General features: G+C 36.0%; 1 protein-coding gene across 6 annotated transcripts in view; it reads left to right on the forward strand.

Moving 5' to 3' along the window:
* Positions 1-16,765, forward strand: part of CC2H21orf91 (chromosome C2 C21orf91 homolog) — a 32,217-nt gene extending 15,452 nt beyond the window's left edge. For 5 of the 6 annotated variants that reach the window (XM_023238850.2, XM_023238851.2, XM_045036717.1 and 2 more), the window contains exons 3-5: positions 9,279-9,815; positions 10,834-10,896; positions 12,074-16,765. In XM_023238850.2, the coding sequence (XP_023094618.1) occupies positions 9,279-9,815; positions 10,834-10,896; positions 12,074-12,240 (767 nt within the window). In that variant the 3' untranslated portion in view covers positions 12,241-16,765. The remainder of the gene's footprint in view (positions 1-9,278; positions 9,816-10,833; positions 10,897-12,073) is intronic. The other variant, XM_045036719.1, reaches the window with a different exon arrangement.
* The last annotated feature ends 3,377 nt before the right edge of the window (positions 16,766-20,142 follow it).

The following is a 20,142-nucleotide window of genomic DNA, read 5'->3' on the forward strand; positions in this document are numbered from 1 at the left end:
TCCCTATTAGATGCTACCATTTAGCATCTATTTAAGGAATAGGCAACTAGAGTTTCAGGAACCATAATTCAAATTTATGCAAAAAGTTGAAATGCAAAACTGAGGTTTTAAAATAGCTTTTCATTTTTTTTTTTTCCTCATTTGTAAGAAAATAAATCATTCATAACCTTTACTGGGCAGACAAGGTTTCAGGAGATAAAGGGCAAAGAATTCATATGTCTATCACATTTCTTGCGTTGGAACCTATAATTTTACTTTGTCATTATGATTTTCCCTGTTTATCTGGTGTTACTATAAAAGTGGATTTCTTTTTTTTTTACAGTCTCTTTTGTTTAAGTAACATGTATCATTTTAACTTTATGTATCTTTAGGAATGTTGGGATTTTTTGGTTTTTTCTGCAAATTAGTGTCTCTTTGTGCCACATATAAAACAGCTCAATCATACTACAGTTAATTAGAGTAACTTTTTTCTTAAGTTTATTTATTTTGAGAGAGAGAGAGCACAAGCTGGGGAGAGTGTGTGTGGAGGGGGGGGGGAGAGAGAAAGAAAGAGAGAGAATCCCAAGCAGACTCCATGCTGTCAGCACAGAGCCCAGTGTGAGGCTTGATCCCATGAACCATGAGATCATGACCTGAGCTGAAATCAAGAGTTGGACGCTTAACTGACTGAGCCACCCAGGCACCCCTGATTTGAGTAACTTTTTGGGAGCCTTTTATACAGCTTCATGCACAAAAACAATTTTTTAATGTCAGTATACTCAGAGCTCTTTTGGGGAAAATGAAACAAGTAGATGTTTACTTGAGTCAGTTGGATTATTGACTTAAAACTTTTTATAGTATAATGTTTTTTGTACCACCAAAAAATTACAGTCTAAATTTGACATATTTTAATGTACTAGACAAACAAATTTAGCCTTTTATATTGTATGCTGCTGTAAGCTTAGTAGCCCATATTAAACCATTAGTAAGAACATGGACAGCTTCTATCCATGTTCTCGTTCCAAGTACCCTTTTGCTTAATTACTTCCAGACAGACTGCCCTGTCCAATTTGGTAGCCTTACCACAGTATGGGTTATTAACCTTAATTAAAATTAGATAAGGTTAAAATTTTAGTTCTTGGTCATGCCAGCTACATTCAAATGCTTAATAACTGCATGTGGCAGTGGCTACTATTGGATAACAGTTATAGACCATGTCCATCATCACAGAATGTTCTGTTGGACATTGCTAGTTAAAAAACAGGTAGCTAGGAGTGCTTGGGTGGTTCAGTCAGTTGAGCATCCGACTTTTGGTTTTGACTCAGGTCATGATCCCAGGGTCATCAGATAGAAGCCCATGTTGGGATTCAGATTCTCTCTCTCTCTCTCTCTCTCTCTCTCTCTCTCTCTCTCTCTCCCTCTCTCCCCTGCCCCTCTCCTCTGCTCGTGTGTATGCTCTCTCTCAAACAACAACAACAAAAAAACAGGTAGCTAAATTAGGGAATAGAATTGAGTGTAGACTTATTTTTTGTACCATTAGTAATAAACAGTTATGTAGGTGTGTTTCCCCAGTTTTCCAACTGTTAAAATGAAAAAGTAAAATTCACTGAGAGGTTTTCTTTTTGACAAGTCATTTGCAGTTTATAGATCTCCTTTCATTACCAGACCTCAGTTCCTTCATTATTAGAGACTGAGGTTTATCTTTTAACATTGTCTCTCAGAACTCATTGCTTACTGGAATTTGCCCTTATAATTCATTTACTGGATTAAGCCGTTTAACGGCTTAATCCTTCTCCTAGCACATACAGTAACTTGAGAATGGAATAAACATCTCTAAACTGCAGTCTGCTGTCTAAAGACCACCTGTTGATATATCTTCCGTTAGGGCATTGGTTCTCAAAATGTAGAAAAGCAGGTTGCTGAACCCATCTGTATATTGGCTTACTGTGGTTGCCAGCAATTCCATCTGCTAAATGCAGAGATAAGCAATTACCTATTACTTTTTAACAGTATGTTCAGTACTTGAATATGACATACTCTTCACTGGCTCCTGAGTTAGCTAAAGGCATGGGGTGGGAGGGAATAGGACACTGTTAGCATAGTCACTAAAGCACTTGGGCATCCAATAAAAATAGAAGCCTGGCCTATTATGGGTGTGGAAAGGAAGTGGGTGCTCCAACTATGTATCCTTGCCTTCCTGCCTTTGGTCTAATTTCCCACCTTTAGCCCCATGGCAGGATAGACAATCTGAGCATCCTCCCACTGAGTGGCTGTGATGGGCAATAGATACAGTGGTAATAACTCTTGTTGAATCCTAGCTTGACTGTTCCTGCTTGCTCATCAGATGCAAAATAGCCTGGTCAAGTTAGGTGTCAAAGCATCATTGGGACAAGCAGTTTTTGCACCAAAGCAATTCAGATCTGTATCACTGCACAGTCTTGGTATATAGCACACGTGTCACTAGTTGGCAGCCTGGCCGCAGAGCCTGCTGGGTCATAGGTACCCTGCACACTCAGGAAGGAAATGATAAGGACTGTTTTGGATTAAAGAGAACTTGCCCTATTTTCAGATGGCAGCTGCTTCTCACTACTAGCCAGTTGCTGCCAGATCTTCAGATTTGGCTTTTAAGAGAAACCAAGAAACTGAAAACTATAAGTAGATATAATTTTTTTCTTCTTTTAATACACTTGTAGGCTAAACAAAACTTGTCTGCAGTATGGGTGTGGGTGTGCTACATCTATTTACAGAGCTTTTCCTCTATTCCTTTTATCAGAAATGGGATCGGATCCTCCCAAAGAAGTAACATCTTAATCCTTTTAGTCTTTCTTAGCACAACAAAGTTTAGCTCTCCTCCCATTTTTACAATTAACACTTTAAAGAAGCTCAAGATTACTTCTTAATATGAACAGCACATAAACATGCAGGTACTTGTACTCCCTTTCTTAGCAACTAAGATAAGATCATCATAAAAAGAAAAACATCTTAACTCTTGGAAAACTCTTTAAACTGGGCAAAATGTGAGCTTGCATAGAAAAGATTCTGAAGCAATACCACACGAATTGTTGCACAAATGTTGGTCATGTTTGAAGGCAAAATGTTTCAAATTTCTTCACAGCATGTTAACTTAAATTTATAACTTAAATTTATAACTAAAATTTCCTTGCCTTATTTAAATATTAAGAAAGAACACACAAACCCACAGTTTGGAATACCAACACTGCCAATTGTCTAATTCTGTTTTATGTTTGAAGTAAAACTTGAAGAGCTTGCTCTCTTAGAGCTGTCCAGTCTCCTACTGATGTGCTAACGTGTGTATTCACAGCTTTACATCCAACGACTGGTTGTGTTCTGTTTGCTCTGCCTCAGGAGCACCAAATTATATGAAGCCATTCCTTTGACTGGGAAATGAAGTTAAGTAATCAAATTCAAATGAACTCTAATGGACGGAGTCCAGTAAGGCAGGATTGGAGTAAGTCAGATGACGGGATTCAGGGATGTGAAAAGTAGAAAGCCATGTGGCATCAGTGTAGTCCACTGAGAAACAGTGCTGTTTGACAGGACCAACTGGTGAGCCATCAAGAAAAGATTGCTTTGTTTACCTCATTACCACCAAATCCCAAATAAGGTCTTCAAGAGGCTGGAGGTGAAATCCAAGGATGGGGTGCCTGCGTGGCTCAGTCGGTTAAGCATCCAACTCCGGCTCAGGTCATGATCTCACAGTTGATGAGTTTGAGCCCCACATTGAGCTCATTGTTGGGAACTCAGAGCCAGGAGGCTGCTTTGGATTCTGTGTCTCCCTCTCTCTCTGCCCCTCCCCTGCATGATCATGCTGTGTCTCTCTCTCCCAAAAATAAACATTAAAAAAAAATTTTTTTTTTAATCCAAGGATAATGGGACATGTAATACAACTTGCTAAGCGTTTGGGTTTTGTTCCTATTTTTTAGTGCCACTTAAGAGTCTCATCTTATTAGGGAAAAAGAGACATGTTGCTACGATAGGCAGATTAAATATAAGCATGGAAATATCCTTATTTTAAAAGAGCAACTGTGGCAGGTAGACAGAAAAGTCACTATATTTGAGTGACTTTGCTCTTCTGTGGGTTTAACCAAGTTTTCTTAAAAGTAAATTGATCTTAAAGAGGGACTTAAAGAATAGAAATGGGGATAGCATGCCAGATGGGTTAGTGGGAGGGTTTTCAAAGTATGTGAGAATGGTATAACAAAATCAGAGATGAAAGTGGGAAAAGATAAAAAAGAAAAAACTATTGAATAGGAACAGCTTAACTTTTTAAAATACCCCCGTTCATACAGAAATATACTGCCTATGTAATTCTAAATGGCCTCTCTCCAGAGCAGCTAGTACTTAAAAAAAAGCAGTCATGGTTGCCAGCTAAGGTCTTGGTTCACTAATAAAAATGACTTCATGACAAAAAAAAAAAAAAAAAATTACATGGACCTTTTTGAAGTATGATTTAAAGAAGTTTTCATAATAGGATGTCAATTACGTTGGCCTTCGACATTTTTATTAGTGAGGAAGTTGTAGCGCAGTTTTTGTTGAACTGGTTTGGAAACTCCTTATAACTCAGCTCTTCAAAAATATCAACTCATTTAATTGCATTTAGATTCATTCCTTTTCAAAAGCTGCTAAGGAAACAAATTGGTGCTCAGAGCTGTTTACACTTGTAAATGCAATTAAAATTGAAGAGTCAGTAGGGAAACTCACTGGGATCTCTGATAATAGCAATAGTTGTTTCTTTTATAATAATTCGAACTGATGAAGTGAAGAAAACAAAATCACTTCAAGAGTTTATCAAATGGCACGTATATTGCTGATACAAATTAAGTGGGCTACTCACATTCTTTTCTAGATTAAAAGGTAATTTGTTCAAGTATATGAAGTAATCAGTATATTATACTTTTTGAATGTTTTGTTTCCTGTGCTACTGCATGGGATATTTTAAACCATGTTTATAAAACAAACATTTTCAAATTGAACTTTAAAACTTAGTGAGCTTAAAGAAATTAAAGGTATTAATGAGGTACAGTTCACATAAAACAGCCTTTTATATTCTCTACATGTAAATTTCTGTTAAAATTAATACAGTTGAGTAGAAGTTCATGGTTTTGCCTGGCAGACTGAATGATGCCACAAGATTGCCACCTGTGTATCAGTGCCACTCATCAGTTCTTCAGACTAGTGGCCCATTAAACTAAACATAGGAGTAATTCCACTGAAGATGGCTTTCTTCAGTTAACTTCTGAGTAGCCTGGCAAAACTGCATATCCTGCTTCCCTTGCCCAGGATGGGCAAAAGTTCATTGTAGTAGACCTTGAATGACAATCGCTAATAAGTTTGTTTTATTTGGTTTTAATATAATTTAAATTTTCCTTTAACTGCTTTTTCTTGAGTACTCCCCATGTGCCAGGCATGTGCCCTTTCCCACAGAACTTACTCATAGTTGGAGATAAAGGCCAGTGAAGAGGCATTTGTGAAATCTGGTGTTCTCAGCTAACCCAGACGTGTTGGAGTAAGAACCAGACAGGAGATGGTAATGACCCAGACAGTTCAGTGAGAGGGGTGATCGGGTGAAGCAGGATTTTGGGATGTTGTACCACTAGATTTTATGGGGAAAAGAACCCTTTAAAATGGACAGCAAAACATTTGGGATAGGTGAGGGGAGGAGCTGTCAAGGAGGACACCTAGGTTTCTTGAGCAGTTGGTGGTGCCAGACTTAGGAAGAGAATCAGGTTTAAGGTTTGGGCACTTAGAAGAGGAAGAAGCATTTCGTCCAGGAGGTAGGTGTTTGAGAAGCCTATGGGCCATCTAAGTATAAGTGTTCCCTATACTCAGAACTCTTTCTTGCCCATGACACTTTTTTTCATGTGTTTTATTTTTCTTTTGTAAAATGTTTATTCATTTTTGAGAGAGAGCATGAGCAGGGGAGGGGCAGAGAGAGAGGGGACAGAGGATCCAAAGCAGGTTCTGTGCTAGCAGCAGAGAGCCCAATGCAGGGTTCGAACTCAACGAATCATGAGATCATGTCCTGAGCTGAAGTCAGACGCTTAACCAACTGAGCCACCCAGGAGCCCCTCATGTCATTTACAGGTGACTTTTACTCCTGAGTATCTGAAAGAAATTTATGTTACATTTGTGTATTTGTACAGTAAATTGAATATATGTTCTCTGATTTGCTTTTCATCTCAAAAGATTATTTATATTTAATATTCAAAAGAATATTATATATATATTATATATATAAAAGATTATTTAACAAAAACATGTAATCATGTTTTTATCCAGGTTCCTAGCATTAATTTGGGTATTTAAGTAAAAACTAAAAGAAAAATTATTTTGGGGCACATGGGTGGCTCAGTCAGCTAAGCAACTCTCAATTTTGGTTCAGGCCATGATCCCATGGTTCATGGGTTCAAGCCCCACATAGGGCTCTGTGCTGACAGTGCAGAGCCTGCTTGGGATTCTCTCCCACCTTCTCTCTCTGCCCCTCCACCTCTCTCTCTCTCTCTCTCTCTCTCTCTCTCTCTCTCTCTCTGCCCGCCCCATCAAAATAAAAATAAACTTAAAAATTAAAATATTTTTGAAGAAAAGTTATGTTGCACAAATAATTAAGAAGGAACATTGGAAAAGAAAAATCTGTAACTTTAAAAGTCCACGTTATCCTTCAAATAGACATCTATTAACCTGCTGTTGAAGCTCTGGACACATCAGGAAATTCATTGTTTCATACAATTTTGTATCTTTTATCAGTACAGTTTTTGACATTTCTAAATAAATACCAGAAGCCCACAAGATTTAACAGCAAAAATTAACTTCTGCAGCATAATTTAAACCCTTTTTTTTATATGCTAAAGAATATCTTTTCATAGAGACCAATGAAACTTAAAATTTGCTATGTTTAATAGATTCAACTAAATCATGGCTTAGAGCTGTGGCAGTGGTCTGTGAAGACAGTTGACTGTTGGAGATTGGTTAGCCATCTGTTGGCAGTGAGACTGAAGGGAGGTTGCAGAGTAAGGCAGCTCTTGAAAAATCTTCCCGAGTTAGTAAAGTAAGCAAGTTCAAGTTCTCTGCCTACCTGCTGTTTATCCAGTGCAGTAAGTATTAGAATCAAACAGCAGAGTGGAGCTATTTATTTGGGCTGTACTTTTGTACTAGCTACTTTTTTGTCTTGTTTATGGCCTTAAACATATATAATAAGAAAACTTTTAATATTTTCATTCTAATAAGATTTGTGAACTTCCTTTTCGTGTTAATTTACCCAGTCTTGAAGGTGTACGCTCGTGTTGTCAAATAGAGCTTTGAAGATTTGCACTTAAGTATCTTAATTTTGCTGGAAATTTGACCTAATCAGACAGTAACTGGTTAAAAAAAAAAAAAATACACACAACTGCAGTATAAGTAGCAAAGGGATAAATAAAATGTGTATGAAATTCCATTTCAGGTCTGTTTTTGTACTTGGTGGAAGACAATGCTGAGATATTTGAGTTTGCTTCGTGAGAGCAGCTGTTCCCACATGCTTACATGATCATTGTTCAGGAGGTGTACTCCCCATAGCTCACTTGTGAGCCAACGGATAGCCCATTTAGCAGTGGTTTTGGCAAACTCAGCAGGTCCCACTATTGGCTGATGTTACATCATTTTAGAACAAATTAATACTTACACGCCGTTTTATACCTGATTTAATACCATTAAAGTGCAAGTACTTCATTATCTTACTACTAGCCAAAGTTTGCAGTTCAGTTAATAAAATTGTTACAACTTCAATTTTTAAAACAAAGGATGAGTGCAGGGTTTAATTTTTTCTGATAAGTCAGCTAAAACTTTTTTTTTTTTTTTTTTTTAACCTGCCACCTGAGTGGCACTCCACTTACCCTGTTTTCAAAGCTAAGCAGATTTAGACTGGTTAATTCTGGCAGGCATTAATTTTCAGCTCCACATCCCTTATTCACTTTCAGGATAAACATACTGCTGTTTGACTTTAATAATATGGCTTGAGTTTATAAAAATGTAATAAGGTATTCTGTATTATGAAATGTATTATGTCTTTGAAAATGTGTTCTATGATCTGTATTTTAAAAAACAATTGGAATAGCATACTTAAGCTTACTAAAAAGTTAGGACATAGAAAAATGTGATAAGAACATTTCTACTATTTATAGGATATCATGAAGATTTGTTGAAGAATTATACTGGTTATTGGAGCAGATAGAATCTATCGCTATGTGAAAATTAATTGTGTGTAATGCATTTCTTCTAGAGGATAAAATTATCTTGATAAAGTTTTAGAAAGCTAAACAAATGTGAAAACATTTTAGATGCTTTCATTTTCTTAAAAAAATAAATCTAGGGGCACCTGGGTGGCTCAGTCAGTTAAATGTCCAGCTCTTTCTTTTTTTTTAAGCTTATTTATTTGTGAGAGAGAGAGTGCGCGAGCAAGCGGGGAGGGGTAGAGACGGGGAGACAGAGGATCCGAAGCAGGCTCTGTGCTGAGAGCAGACAGCCTAATTCAGGGCTCGAACTCACAAACCATGAGATCATGACCTGAGCTGAAATCAAGTCAGATGCTTAACCGAATGAGCCACCCAGGCGACCCTAAGTGTCCAACTCTTGATCTCAGCTCAGGTCTTGATCTCAGGGTCATGAGTTCAAGCCCTGAATTGGGCTCCATGCTGGGCATGAGGCCTACTAGATAGAATCAAGATAGATAGATAGACAGACAGAAAACCCACTTCATTGACTTTGTGAGGCTTTTATTAATGTGTATTTTTTTGGTTCTGGTATACCTTTCCCCAGTAAAATATAACTATAATTTAAGAACATGATCAACTTATGTTTTTGTTAGAAAAAAATTGTCAAGCATTTCTCTTACTGAGCCTTAAAGTAGAAATTTTTGCAAGTGTGTACTTCAGGAGGATTAGCAAAGAAAGCACTACACTATAAAGGCCAACATTTTGTAAATGTAAATTGCTAGTTTGGTACTACTTTTTTATATTATATGCAATAACCTCCCTCTGGAGCAAGGTCTAAATGAATCAAGTCCTTGGAAAGGCTTTATTATTCATAAGAATTTAATATTACTGAACTATATAGTTAAACTGAAGCAGAAATTATTAGACCATATTTTATGTTATTAACACCCATATTCTTTAGCATCTTTCCTCTAATTTATAAACCTGATGACTGAGATCCATGTTTTACTAAGATCTGTATATACTCTTATCGCAGCTTTTAAAAAAACAAAATGTTGTCTTTTGTTTTTTTTTTTCTTTTTTTCTCTATAGGAGTACCAAAATCTAATCTCTTGCACACCAGATCATTAAGGGGCCATAAAGACTGCTTTGAAAAATACCATTTGATTGCAAACCAGGATTGTCCCCGATCTAAACTTTCAAAAAGTACTTACGAAGAAGTTAAAACTCTTTTGAGTAAGAAGATAAACTGGATTGTACAGTATGCACAAAATAAGGATCTGGATTCAGATTCTGAATGTTCTAAAAATACCCAGCATCACCTGTTAAATTGCAGGCATAAGCCAGATAAAAAGTTACTCCCACAGTTTGACTCTCAAGTACCAAAGTATTCTGCAAAGTGGATAGATGCAAGCGCAGGCGGCCTCTCAAACTGTTCACAAAGAATATTGGAGCAGCGGGAAAATACAGACTTTGAGCTTGCGGTGTTGCAAGATTCAGGTGCCACTTTATGCCGCAGTAGTGTATTGTGGCCTCGTAGTCACAACCAGGCACAGAAAAAAGAAGAAATAATCTCTGATCCAGATGCTAACGTCCAGGCCCAGCATCCACATTACAGCAGAGAGGAATGTAAGTAAAATGGGGAGAAAAGTAAAGGTTGCAGTTTTGTTGGCTTTTCTTTTTTTTTACATTTTTACATATGTGATATGTCAAGAATTTTGTTCTAGAATTAGGGATTTTATAGAGTATTTAAATGACAGGTTCACCCTAGCAAAAATGAGGTGTCTTAAATTCTCCATCAGTTCTCTCAAATACTCCTTAGTATGTCCTAAAGCATTTGAATTCAGTCCCATCATCTTTTTTAATAAATTTAAAATAAATAAATTTAATAAATTAAATGTATTAAACTAAATGGAATTGACAAACAATTGGAAGTTTGAAGTTCATATAGTTTAGAAGTACATCTTCAACCATTGGCTAACATACATTGTCGCGTTGCTCATCGCTACAAGATTAATCTACTGGGGGTGGCATTTCAAAAGCAAAAAGCTGACATTTCACTAAAGGACAAAGGTAATGTGTGCGCTTATTTTAAAGTTGGGAAAAGTGACCCGTTCAGTTTTCATTTATTTCCACAAAAACTCACAGAAACTGAGATAATTCTAACTGACTTTAAGTCAAGTGATTTTAGAACTAGAAGGGACATTGGTGTATCTTTAATGCAACTTCTAAATTCTACACATGAGTTATCTAAGGTTATATAACGAGATAGATCAGTTTTTCAGACTATTTCCACAGTACTTTAGTGTTTTCCCAACTGTGGATCATAAACTATGTAGTGCTTAAGCATAATCAGCTTGATGAGTAGTGGCTTCTAGCAGTTTACCAAGTATTCTTTGGCAAAACTTTTGATTCAGGTGGAGGTGTACTGGAAGTGATGTAAAATATGTTTCTTGCTGTGAGCTGTAGTTAGAATTTGAAAATATCCTCCACACTGTAGGAGTTAATGAATAAATCCTGGAGGACGGGTGAATACTATAATGGCAGTTAAGTGAATATTTTTTTAAATAGAATATTGTATTAGTGATGTAGACAATTTATTTTTCCAGGTTACTGTAGTAATAATTCACATATTTTCATGTTTCAGTGAATTCGATGACTCTTGGTGAGGTAAAGCAACTGAATGCAAAGCTCCGACAGGAAATACAGGGTAAAGACTCAGTGTCAATGTTTTATGCATGTGAAAATTTTGATACAGAAAATCCCTCATGACAGGACATTCTTAACTTTATCTGCATTTAAATTCGGAAAGGGGATTAGAACCCATTGGAACTTCCAGAGCAAAAGATTAAGAAAACGACTTCTTTATGAAATAAAGGGGAAATAAGTTTTTCTTTTTTAAGTAAAAATGGAGACAACTAAACCCATATCTCTTCCTAGCATATTATTATGCCAGACACTGTATGAGTGTGCTTCCTAACAGTTCCTCAAAGTTGTATTAGCCCTGTTTTGTGGAGTTTTTTAAATTATAAACAATGTCAAACACAAAAGTGGTGAGAATAGTTTAGTGAACCCCTTGACCCATCTTCACCAGCTTCAACTATTATCAAAAGCATAGCTAATTTCCCCTCATCTCTGCTCATACCCATTCCTTTCACCCCATGCCCAGCATGGATTATTTGACACAGATCCCAGACAAATTGTTTTGTCCACAAATACTCCAGGATTTTCTCTAAAAGATAATTTCTTTTAAAGGTAATCACAACCTCATTATCACACCTAAAAAAAACAACAACAACAATAGCTAGTAATTCTTTAAACATCATCAAATACAACGCTAACACTAACAGTTAATGTTGATATTCCCCTGTTGTTCCCTTTTTTTTTTAAACAACTGATTTTCATTTTGGTGAGGAAATTAACACTTCAGAGACATTAAGTTGCTTACAAAGATCGTGCGTTCAGTTAGTAACAGATTAAGGATTATATAACCCCTGCCTTAACTCCATGGCCAGTGGTCTTAATCACACATCAGCTGAGAATAATAAAATAGTAACAATAATAATAGTAATAGCAACTTCTGTTTATCAAGTGCTTATTCTGTGGAATGTACTTTATAGTATGACCTCATTTAATCCTCACAGTAGCCCTGTGAATTGCTTAGTATTGATACCAAGATTATACATAAGAGGAAATTAAAGCGTGTAGTTTTAGTCACCTGCCTGAGACTTATAAAAGTGTAGGAACAAGAATTCAAAAATGTAGGTAGTCTGAATCCAAAACCTGTTAAGAGGTATTTCCAGACCTGAGTATTAATGGTCACTTCCTGTCCCATAAGTCATAAATGAACCTATTTATATATTCATCCACCTTTTAAATCTTTACAGAAGTTTTTGAAGAGTTAACACACCAAGTGCAAGAAAAAGATTCTTTGGCCTCAGAGCTCCACGTCCGCCACGTTGCCATCGAACAGCTCCTCAAGAACTATTCCAAGTTACCATGTCTGCAAGTGGGGCGAACAGGAACAAAGTCACACCTACCCATAAACAACTAAACCAGACTTAACATTTCCTTCCTTGGCCCTCATGCCCCTACCATGTACTGGTCTGCCAGGCATGATAACTTTAAAGAAGTTGAAGAAAGTTATTGGTCCCATTTTTTTATGGTCCTTAAATTTGCAAAGCTGAAGGCAGTATTTAACATCTTTGTCAAATAAAGCAGATCGTTACACTCTAGTCTTCTAGGATTAATCATTTTGGTTCATTTTGGGAATCTTTCTTCCCATTATTACTAAATGGCCCTCCCTAACTTACCACATGTGACTACTGTTACAGTGTGACTTGATTAAACATTTTAATGCAATTCACCTGTCAAAACAATAGAAAATTAAACTCCTTAGATTAGTCTGAACTACTAAAGATAACTTTTAAGAGGGAAATGGAATTCATAATACACCTCTTATTTATTATGAGCAATATTTTAATATGAAAGTTTTATATATATAAATGCTATTTTAGGTACCTTTCCATTCTCTTTATAAATGTGTATTTGAATGCCTCTGTATATTATATTTACACTTTTCCTGTGTGAATACGTTCACTCATATTTCAGATCACTGCATTTTATTCTCTTAATATACTCTTTTTACTATTGTTTTCCAAAGATAAATGTATTTTGAAGTAGAAATCTATCTAGTTGAATTGTTTTGACTTCTAATAACTCTTAGGAAAGAGGAATTAATAACTTTTTAAAGCAAATATCCAAGAAAAGAAGTACATTATTTTTTTCTAACAAAAGCAGTTCTGAGTTTGTTCAGAAAGAAAATGCTAATCTAGTTTTCATATGTCAGCTTGTCTCTATGAAAGTAAAAGCCTGTTATATTTCATTATTACTTCCATTCTAATGACTTTGATGTGTTAGAATTTGGACAGAGTAAGTCACGCCTCACTTCCAAGTCCAGTGTAACATCTGTCAAATTGAATATGCTGCGAAATTGTTGTCCTATCTTTAAAAAAAAAACTTAAAAATTCTTCTGTGTGCTACTTCAGATATAGATTCAAGAATCCTTAAACTGTCCAAATTCTCTTGTCAATATTACTGACCTGAAAAAAGCATTATGAGGTGTTTTTCTAAACTTTAGAACTGAAAGAGAAGACTGCTTGACACAGGAAAACAAAACTCTAATTCAAAAAAATAAGCCCATTTTAAAAGGATATTCTTGTAAGTTGCCTGTGATGTTTCCAAAGAATTCTGAACTAGTATGTCGTCTCAGACAGCTAGGTAAGTTTTATAACAATGTGTTATATAGTAAAAGCTATAACCAATACAGAATTAAAATGGGCTCTAAATTCTGTTTTGTGTTGGTGCTTAGAATATATTTATGAGGTAAAATCTTTGCTTGAAAGAATCTACAGAAAAGCCCATTAACTTGGCGGCTTCATGCATAAAGATATGAATGACTTCTATTTTAAATTTGGCAGCCTGCTCTGGCTTGGGTCAGTTTAGTCTGAACACAAACAGTATTTGACTAAGCAAAGAAACGCCTCAGTCTAGTAGAAAACAATTTTTTGTAATACTAACGTGTTAAATTTGCCTGAGAGTATTAATTGATATCTCAATTGATTTCATTTTGTTTTCTTTTAAGTCTGACATAACTGCTTTTCAGAGGGAGCTTTTGAAAAATACTTTGAATTTCTCTCAGTTTTTCGAGGCATCCAAAATGAATTTGAAATCCAGGGAGTGTGGGGATACATTGCCTTAGTTTTGATAAGCTTTAAACTGAACGTGTGCAATATCAAAATCTTTATAAATTTACAAGTTAAATAAAGACATTTCCTGATGATGCCAGTAAATACCTTAGTAAGTGCTTAGTTGTTAGGTCACATTTTTTTAATTTGACTTTACTCTTTTTTGGCATAATTCATCAAGAATGTTTCCAGCTAGTGTGCTTGCACACATTTGTGCTTCTATTTAGATCACTTAGGGACAGTCATAAAAGTTTGGGATGTGTTGCATTTGATATCAGTAGTAGCCTATTTCCAGAGGATGACCCATATGGTCCAGTCCTAAATGCAACAGTGTTAATCCAAAGAAAAGTGTTTGCTTTGTTTTTGGCAAATATGTAGCTTTACTAATGAGTTTGGAACAATTGGGTGGGATTGTGCATGTACTAAGTAAGGTCTTAACTGAGGATTCTGATTTATTTCATTTAGATATTTCTACCTAAGCTCTTCAAAGGAAAGGTGCTGTAAACAATCTGCGGTGCTGGTACTCATATTAGTACTTTATTTGAATGAATACTGTAGTGAAAGAGTTTTTCTTGAAGGACTTTGCACAATAGTTTATCCAACCATTTGGTAAACTTTGATTCCTTTGTTAGTTTTCTTGATTGAATGAAGATGTAGTTACTGTATATGCTAAAAGGAGGAGAAGGGACAGAGTTGAGTTCTGAGAGAATATGAAATACTACAAATATTGTTACCATCCTTGGCTATTCTTCTGTACAGTTGTTAGTACTTTTTGAGGAAGTTTAAAAGAAAATCTCATATATACCATCAGTTTAGACAATGGCAAAAGGGAGAAGACCGCCAATCTAACATTTCCAGAGCTTATATTATTAAGGGGAATGAAATAAAACTAATGTTTTTTTCATGTTAGATTTCATAATTTTAGACAAATTGGATGGAGTTTTAAAAATCAACTTGAAGTCCAAAGTGATTTTGACCACACGAGATTGTTCACATTAGAGATTAAAGTTTTCAAATTTGTTCAGACTTTTAATTAAGGTAAAAATCTATTTTAATTTGAGGTTATCACCCTTTGACCCTAACATTTAATATCCAAATTAGTTTTTCCTTTTTTTTTTTAAGAAAAAAAAGGTATGCACTTAGGACATCACTTAGGTGATACAGACAGCAAAATAGTGTTTCATTCCATTATGTAGTTCTTAAATGTTGGAGCAAAGAAATGTTCTTAGTTTTTCAAATTTATGCGCAATTCACCACAAAGTGCCCATTTTTACATACACTTGAGAATTATTTTTAAAATAATAAGTTCATGTTGGGAAGTGATTTCAAAAATATAGTCAAAATATATTTTATTGGCGTCTTGACATTTCCTGGGGTTTTCATCTGACCACATTGTTTAACACTGAAAATGGTTTAAAGTGCTTTCTTTTCTCGTTTAGATATTTTTTACCTTGGCATTTACACTGTTGAGACTTGTCAGTTTTTGCTAGGATTTTTTAAATTAATTTTTGAGGATCTATTTGTGTTAATGTTTACCAGTTTTGCTTTTACTTTGTTTTGTATTACTGTTATAAAATTCAATTTAAAATATATACGCTCTAAATTTAAGTAAGAACTATTAAAGAATAAATTATTTGTATCGCTTAGAAGGAGGTTCAGTTGGTGACCATAAAATTGTGACATAAAAGTTTTCAAATGGGACAGTGTAAAGGTCTAATAGTGTTTCTTTTTTTCTGATTTACTGACAGATATTGCTTATACTGAAGTAAGATATCTGAGTATTTTTAAGTACTTAATAAAAAGTTTAGTACTCTACAATTTTTTTAATTTAATTTTAATTTTAATTGTGTTATTAACTTCAGGTTGGTGGGAATAATTATGGAGGAAATTTGTGGTGAGAATCAGTGAGAGATAAAATCTTCAAAAGGTTATTCTTGCCATGTTAAGTTTTGTGGTGGTAGCATGGGAAAGAGGTTATTTACCAGAATAATAAGGTAATAGAGCTCCAGCACAAGGAAAGGTACCTTGGAGGAGGGCTCTAGTACTGTGGAATAACGAGGGTCTGTCCTACATCTCAGTATTTCCATTCACTTCATCCCTTCCTAATTGCCCTTATTATAGAATTTAGTCTAACGTATTACGCAACTTGGTCATCTTGCTATGAACCAATCATAGCAAGTCTCTAGCATTAGATTTTTTTTAGCACCTAGCTTGTAACCTACTTTTCCCTATTCTTTTTGGTTTAAAAAGAGTCCAGCCTACGAATGCATTTTAGTAATACTGAATTAGTACACAATTTTAAGCTTACCAAAGTAAAACAAAAAAATCATGAAGATGAGTATTCCCCACCCCCCTAAATTGTTAGTTGAACTTTCCTCAGCTGCACACACAGCAAAGGGAATTTTAGCAAATGTGTGTTTCTTTTTTCAAACTTGTGTAGAATGTTTATTTCCGTCTGCTGCCTCCAAAAGAGGCACTTTACAAAGTATTCAGTAGTGACTTCTGTTTAAATGCTGCCATCCCTACTTTTATAGTCCGTATGTGTGTGTTAACCTTGTTTTAAAGTAGCATATACTACGATCATTGAACTTATCTCTCTTTGCTGTTAGAAATTTATTTTACAAAATTGTGCTAGGGTCTTTGGGAAAAGAAAATGAAACTACTGGCAAAAAACAAGTTGGTTTTAAGAGGGTTTCAGACATTACTGGCTATTTTTTCTTTTAAAACTGCAATAATTTATATATTTGTATTGTTCTGCTTTGGAACTGTAACTGCATATGCTTGTCTATTTTTAATTTTACAACAATAAAATAAATATTTTGTTATCTGTTAGCTTCAGTGGATTTTTTCTTAATACTTATTTATTTTGAGAGAGACAGAGAGTGCAAACAGGGGAGGGGCAGAGAGAGAAAGAGAGAGAGCAAATCCCAAGCAGGCTCCGTGCTGTCAGTGCAGAGCCCAATGCGGGGCTCTATCCCCCATGAATCGAACCATGAGATCATGACCTAGGCCAAAATCAAGAGTCAGGTTTAACCGACTGAGCCACCCAGTGGATATTTTTAAGTGTACTTTCTTTTTCTTTCCTTAAATGGATGACCTATATGAAGCGTTTTGTTTTGCAGGCTTAGGGAGTCTATACTTAACAATCATCTTCTAGCAATTTATCTTAATTTTTTGTGAAAATCTCTTTGAGAGTTAATATTCCCTCTGTATCAAGAGCCCAGAAACAGGAAATAAGATTCTTGTGGCTTACTGGGTGTCTGTGCAACTTTTTAAATTGGAGTGTACTTTGCATACAATAAATACACAGGTTTTAAGAGTGGTATTTGAGTTTTAGCAAAGGTACACAACTGTGTAACCATCAACCTTTGTGACCCTTTCCAGTCGTCTTAACTCCCCATTTCCCCTCCGCTGTTCTGACTTCCATCACTGTAATTTGCATTTGGCTATATTAGGACTTTACATAAGTGTTACACAGGATGTACTGTACTCATTTGCCTTTGGCTTTTTTCATGCAACTGGATGCTTTGAAATTTCTTCCATATTAACAAAAAGATCACTAATTTGTGCCCTCTTTTTTTTTCTTCTGACCAGTATTCTATTATTGTATGAATGTATTGTAAATTGTTTATCCATTTACCTGTAATGGACATTTTAATTGTTTCCAGTATGGGATTAATATGAATAAAGCTGTTGTGAATATTTTTAAATTGGCTTTTAAAATAATATTAAAATAGAAATTAAAGTATTCAAGGTCATTAATTGTGGTTAGCATTATTAATCCAAATATTCACAAATTACAATTTTTCCCCACAAATGATTTTTAAAGTAATGTATATGCTTTTGCGATAATTTATTTATTTTTAAATTTTTTTATTTTAATGTTTATTCTTGAAGGAGAGAGAGAGAGACAGAGCATGAGTAGGGGAGAGGCAGAGAGAGAGGGAGACACAGAATCTGAAACAGGCTCCAGGCTCTGAGCCGTCAGGACAGAGCCCGATGCATGGCTTGAATTCACAGAGTGTGAGATCATGACCCGAGCCAAAGTCAGACACCCAACTGACTGAGTCACCCAGGCGCCCCTGCTTTTGTGGTAATTTAAAACTAGGAAACAAGGACAGTTGTACAAAAAAGATCAGAGGCAGAATACAAAACAAGGGATGTTTGAGAACTGAAACATTTAACAGGTTGCTAAGAGAATAGTAATCATCCTTGAAGGTCTTTTCAATGTCTAACAGTCTAAGTCAGACCACTTTGTTTTCCAGAAGAGGCAAGTGAAGATCAATGGAGTCTGGTTTGGAGAAAATACTGGAAAGAGCACGAGACCACAAGTGAAATTGCTGTCTTGTTTTAGCTTTAACTACTTTGTGATGTTAAGGGAAATTCATCACTTAACTTTTCTAAGCCTGAATTCACCAAGCTAGAGCAAATAGTTGGTAGAATGCAAGCTTAGTGCCCCTTTCCAACCTTTGTTCCTGCCCAGTTGCCAAGCCTTCTTGGGAACTTTAAAACTAATAAAATTTGTTCTCCGTCAACTTTAAATGTCATGATAGGGCCTGGAATTCTTTGCAGGTAATTTAGAGCCTAGCAAGGAGGTGTGCATGTGTTGGACAGAACAGAGGGAGAGCAGCAATCAGAATAATATCCTTTCTATGTCATTTATATATTGGGTTCTGAGTATTAGTAAAAGGTTTCACTTCTGGTATCTGATCTAGATCATGTCTTAGATCATTACTATCTTAAATTACACATGACTCATAAGTTTATATCAATGGATCTCTCTCTCTCTCTCTCTCATTCGTGCTCCGTTTGAATTCCATTCCAGTGTTCAAATGGCACAAACCACCTTGACTTCTAGAAGCAAAAACTTAATCCCAACCTCTCTTACATCTGGGACACCCCACTCTGACTGGCAAAGCAAAGAAACTGGGTAGGAAAGGTCCATGTTGAGAGCAGCAATGTCCCTCAAGAGGACAAACATCCTACATCCAGTATTCAGTGGGGGCAACAGGTAAGCTCCTGGCATCTGGTGTTGAGTAGCCATTGCTCTGTGTAAATCTGGTCATGAATCTTGTACATTTTGTTCCTTCTGGTTTCCAAGCCTTTTGCATGATCTCTGCCCATTGAATAAGTTCCTTTTCAGCCTAAGTGAAGTGGTTGCTTTCTCTGGTTTGCAGCTGAGAACTCAGTTACTCACTTCATGCACTGGGTCCACGTCCAATGTTCTTCTGCTCTGAAATCTTAACAACATTCGTTTCTAAAAGTGAACTGAAAGCCTTCAGGACCACAAGGTCTGCCTGCTGGGTTAGCTGAATCTGATGGGAAAATTTTGAAGAGAAAGTAAACCTTTTGGTAATGTGGGTGTCTTTTCCAATTAAACATTTTCATTGTTCGCACTTGGGGTGACTTTGGAGAACTTCTCACTGCCCTCCACTGATTACTGAAAGTGCTTACGGTTTGTATCTACCAGGATCTTGGAAGAGGTGATCTAATAGAAAGAGTGTCGGTCTTAATTTTAGCTCAGGGCTTTGCCTGTGTTCTCCCTGGAAATACTAAATGACCTTTAGCCCAGTAAGCATCTACAGAATGAATGAGTGAATGAGACTTCATAGGCAACACTAGGATTGCATGCCCTCTAGAGGTAAATCAGTTACCAAAACAATGCCTAAGGCATTCATCCAGTGATTGAATACACCTCTCCTCGTACCCCACTTTTCACACCTTCATGACTATTTCAGGACTTTGATAACTCACATTCGTTCTGTCTCTATTTCTTCTCCAAAATGTTGGTTCTGAGTTTCATGGAACATAACATCATGCGGCTGCACCTCCAGTGCTTCTGAATCAATAGGTCAGGGGTGGGACCTATGAATTTTTGTCAAACAAACTCCCAGGTGATGCTGATGCTGCTGGTCTACAGAGCACTTTGTAAACCACTGCTCTAAACCATCAACTGCCCCAGAGTTTACTTCCCACAAGATGTAATACTACTACTTCCCTGCGCAGTCTTTTCTAGATTACCATTGCTCGTGTAATCAAAACGAATCCTCAGAGCTCAGCATTAAATGCCTTCACCACTTGGCTCCTGCCTATTTTCCATTTAAATTTTGTCATCAAACTGAGACTTTTATGTGCCAGGAATTCTAACACACCCCGTAGGCTTTGGGTCCAAAGGATACAAAAGCCAATAAGGTTTTATTGGTCAACTG

This window comes from Felis catus, chromosome C2 (genome assembly GCF_018350175.1).
Source record: "Felis catus isolate Fca126 chromosome C2, F.catus_Fca126_mat1.0, whole genome shotgun sequence".
NCBI lineage: Eukaryota > Metazoa > Chordata > Mammalia > Carnivora > Felidae > Felis > Felis catus.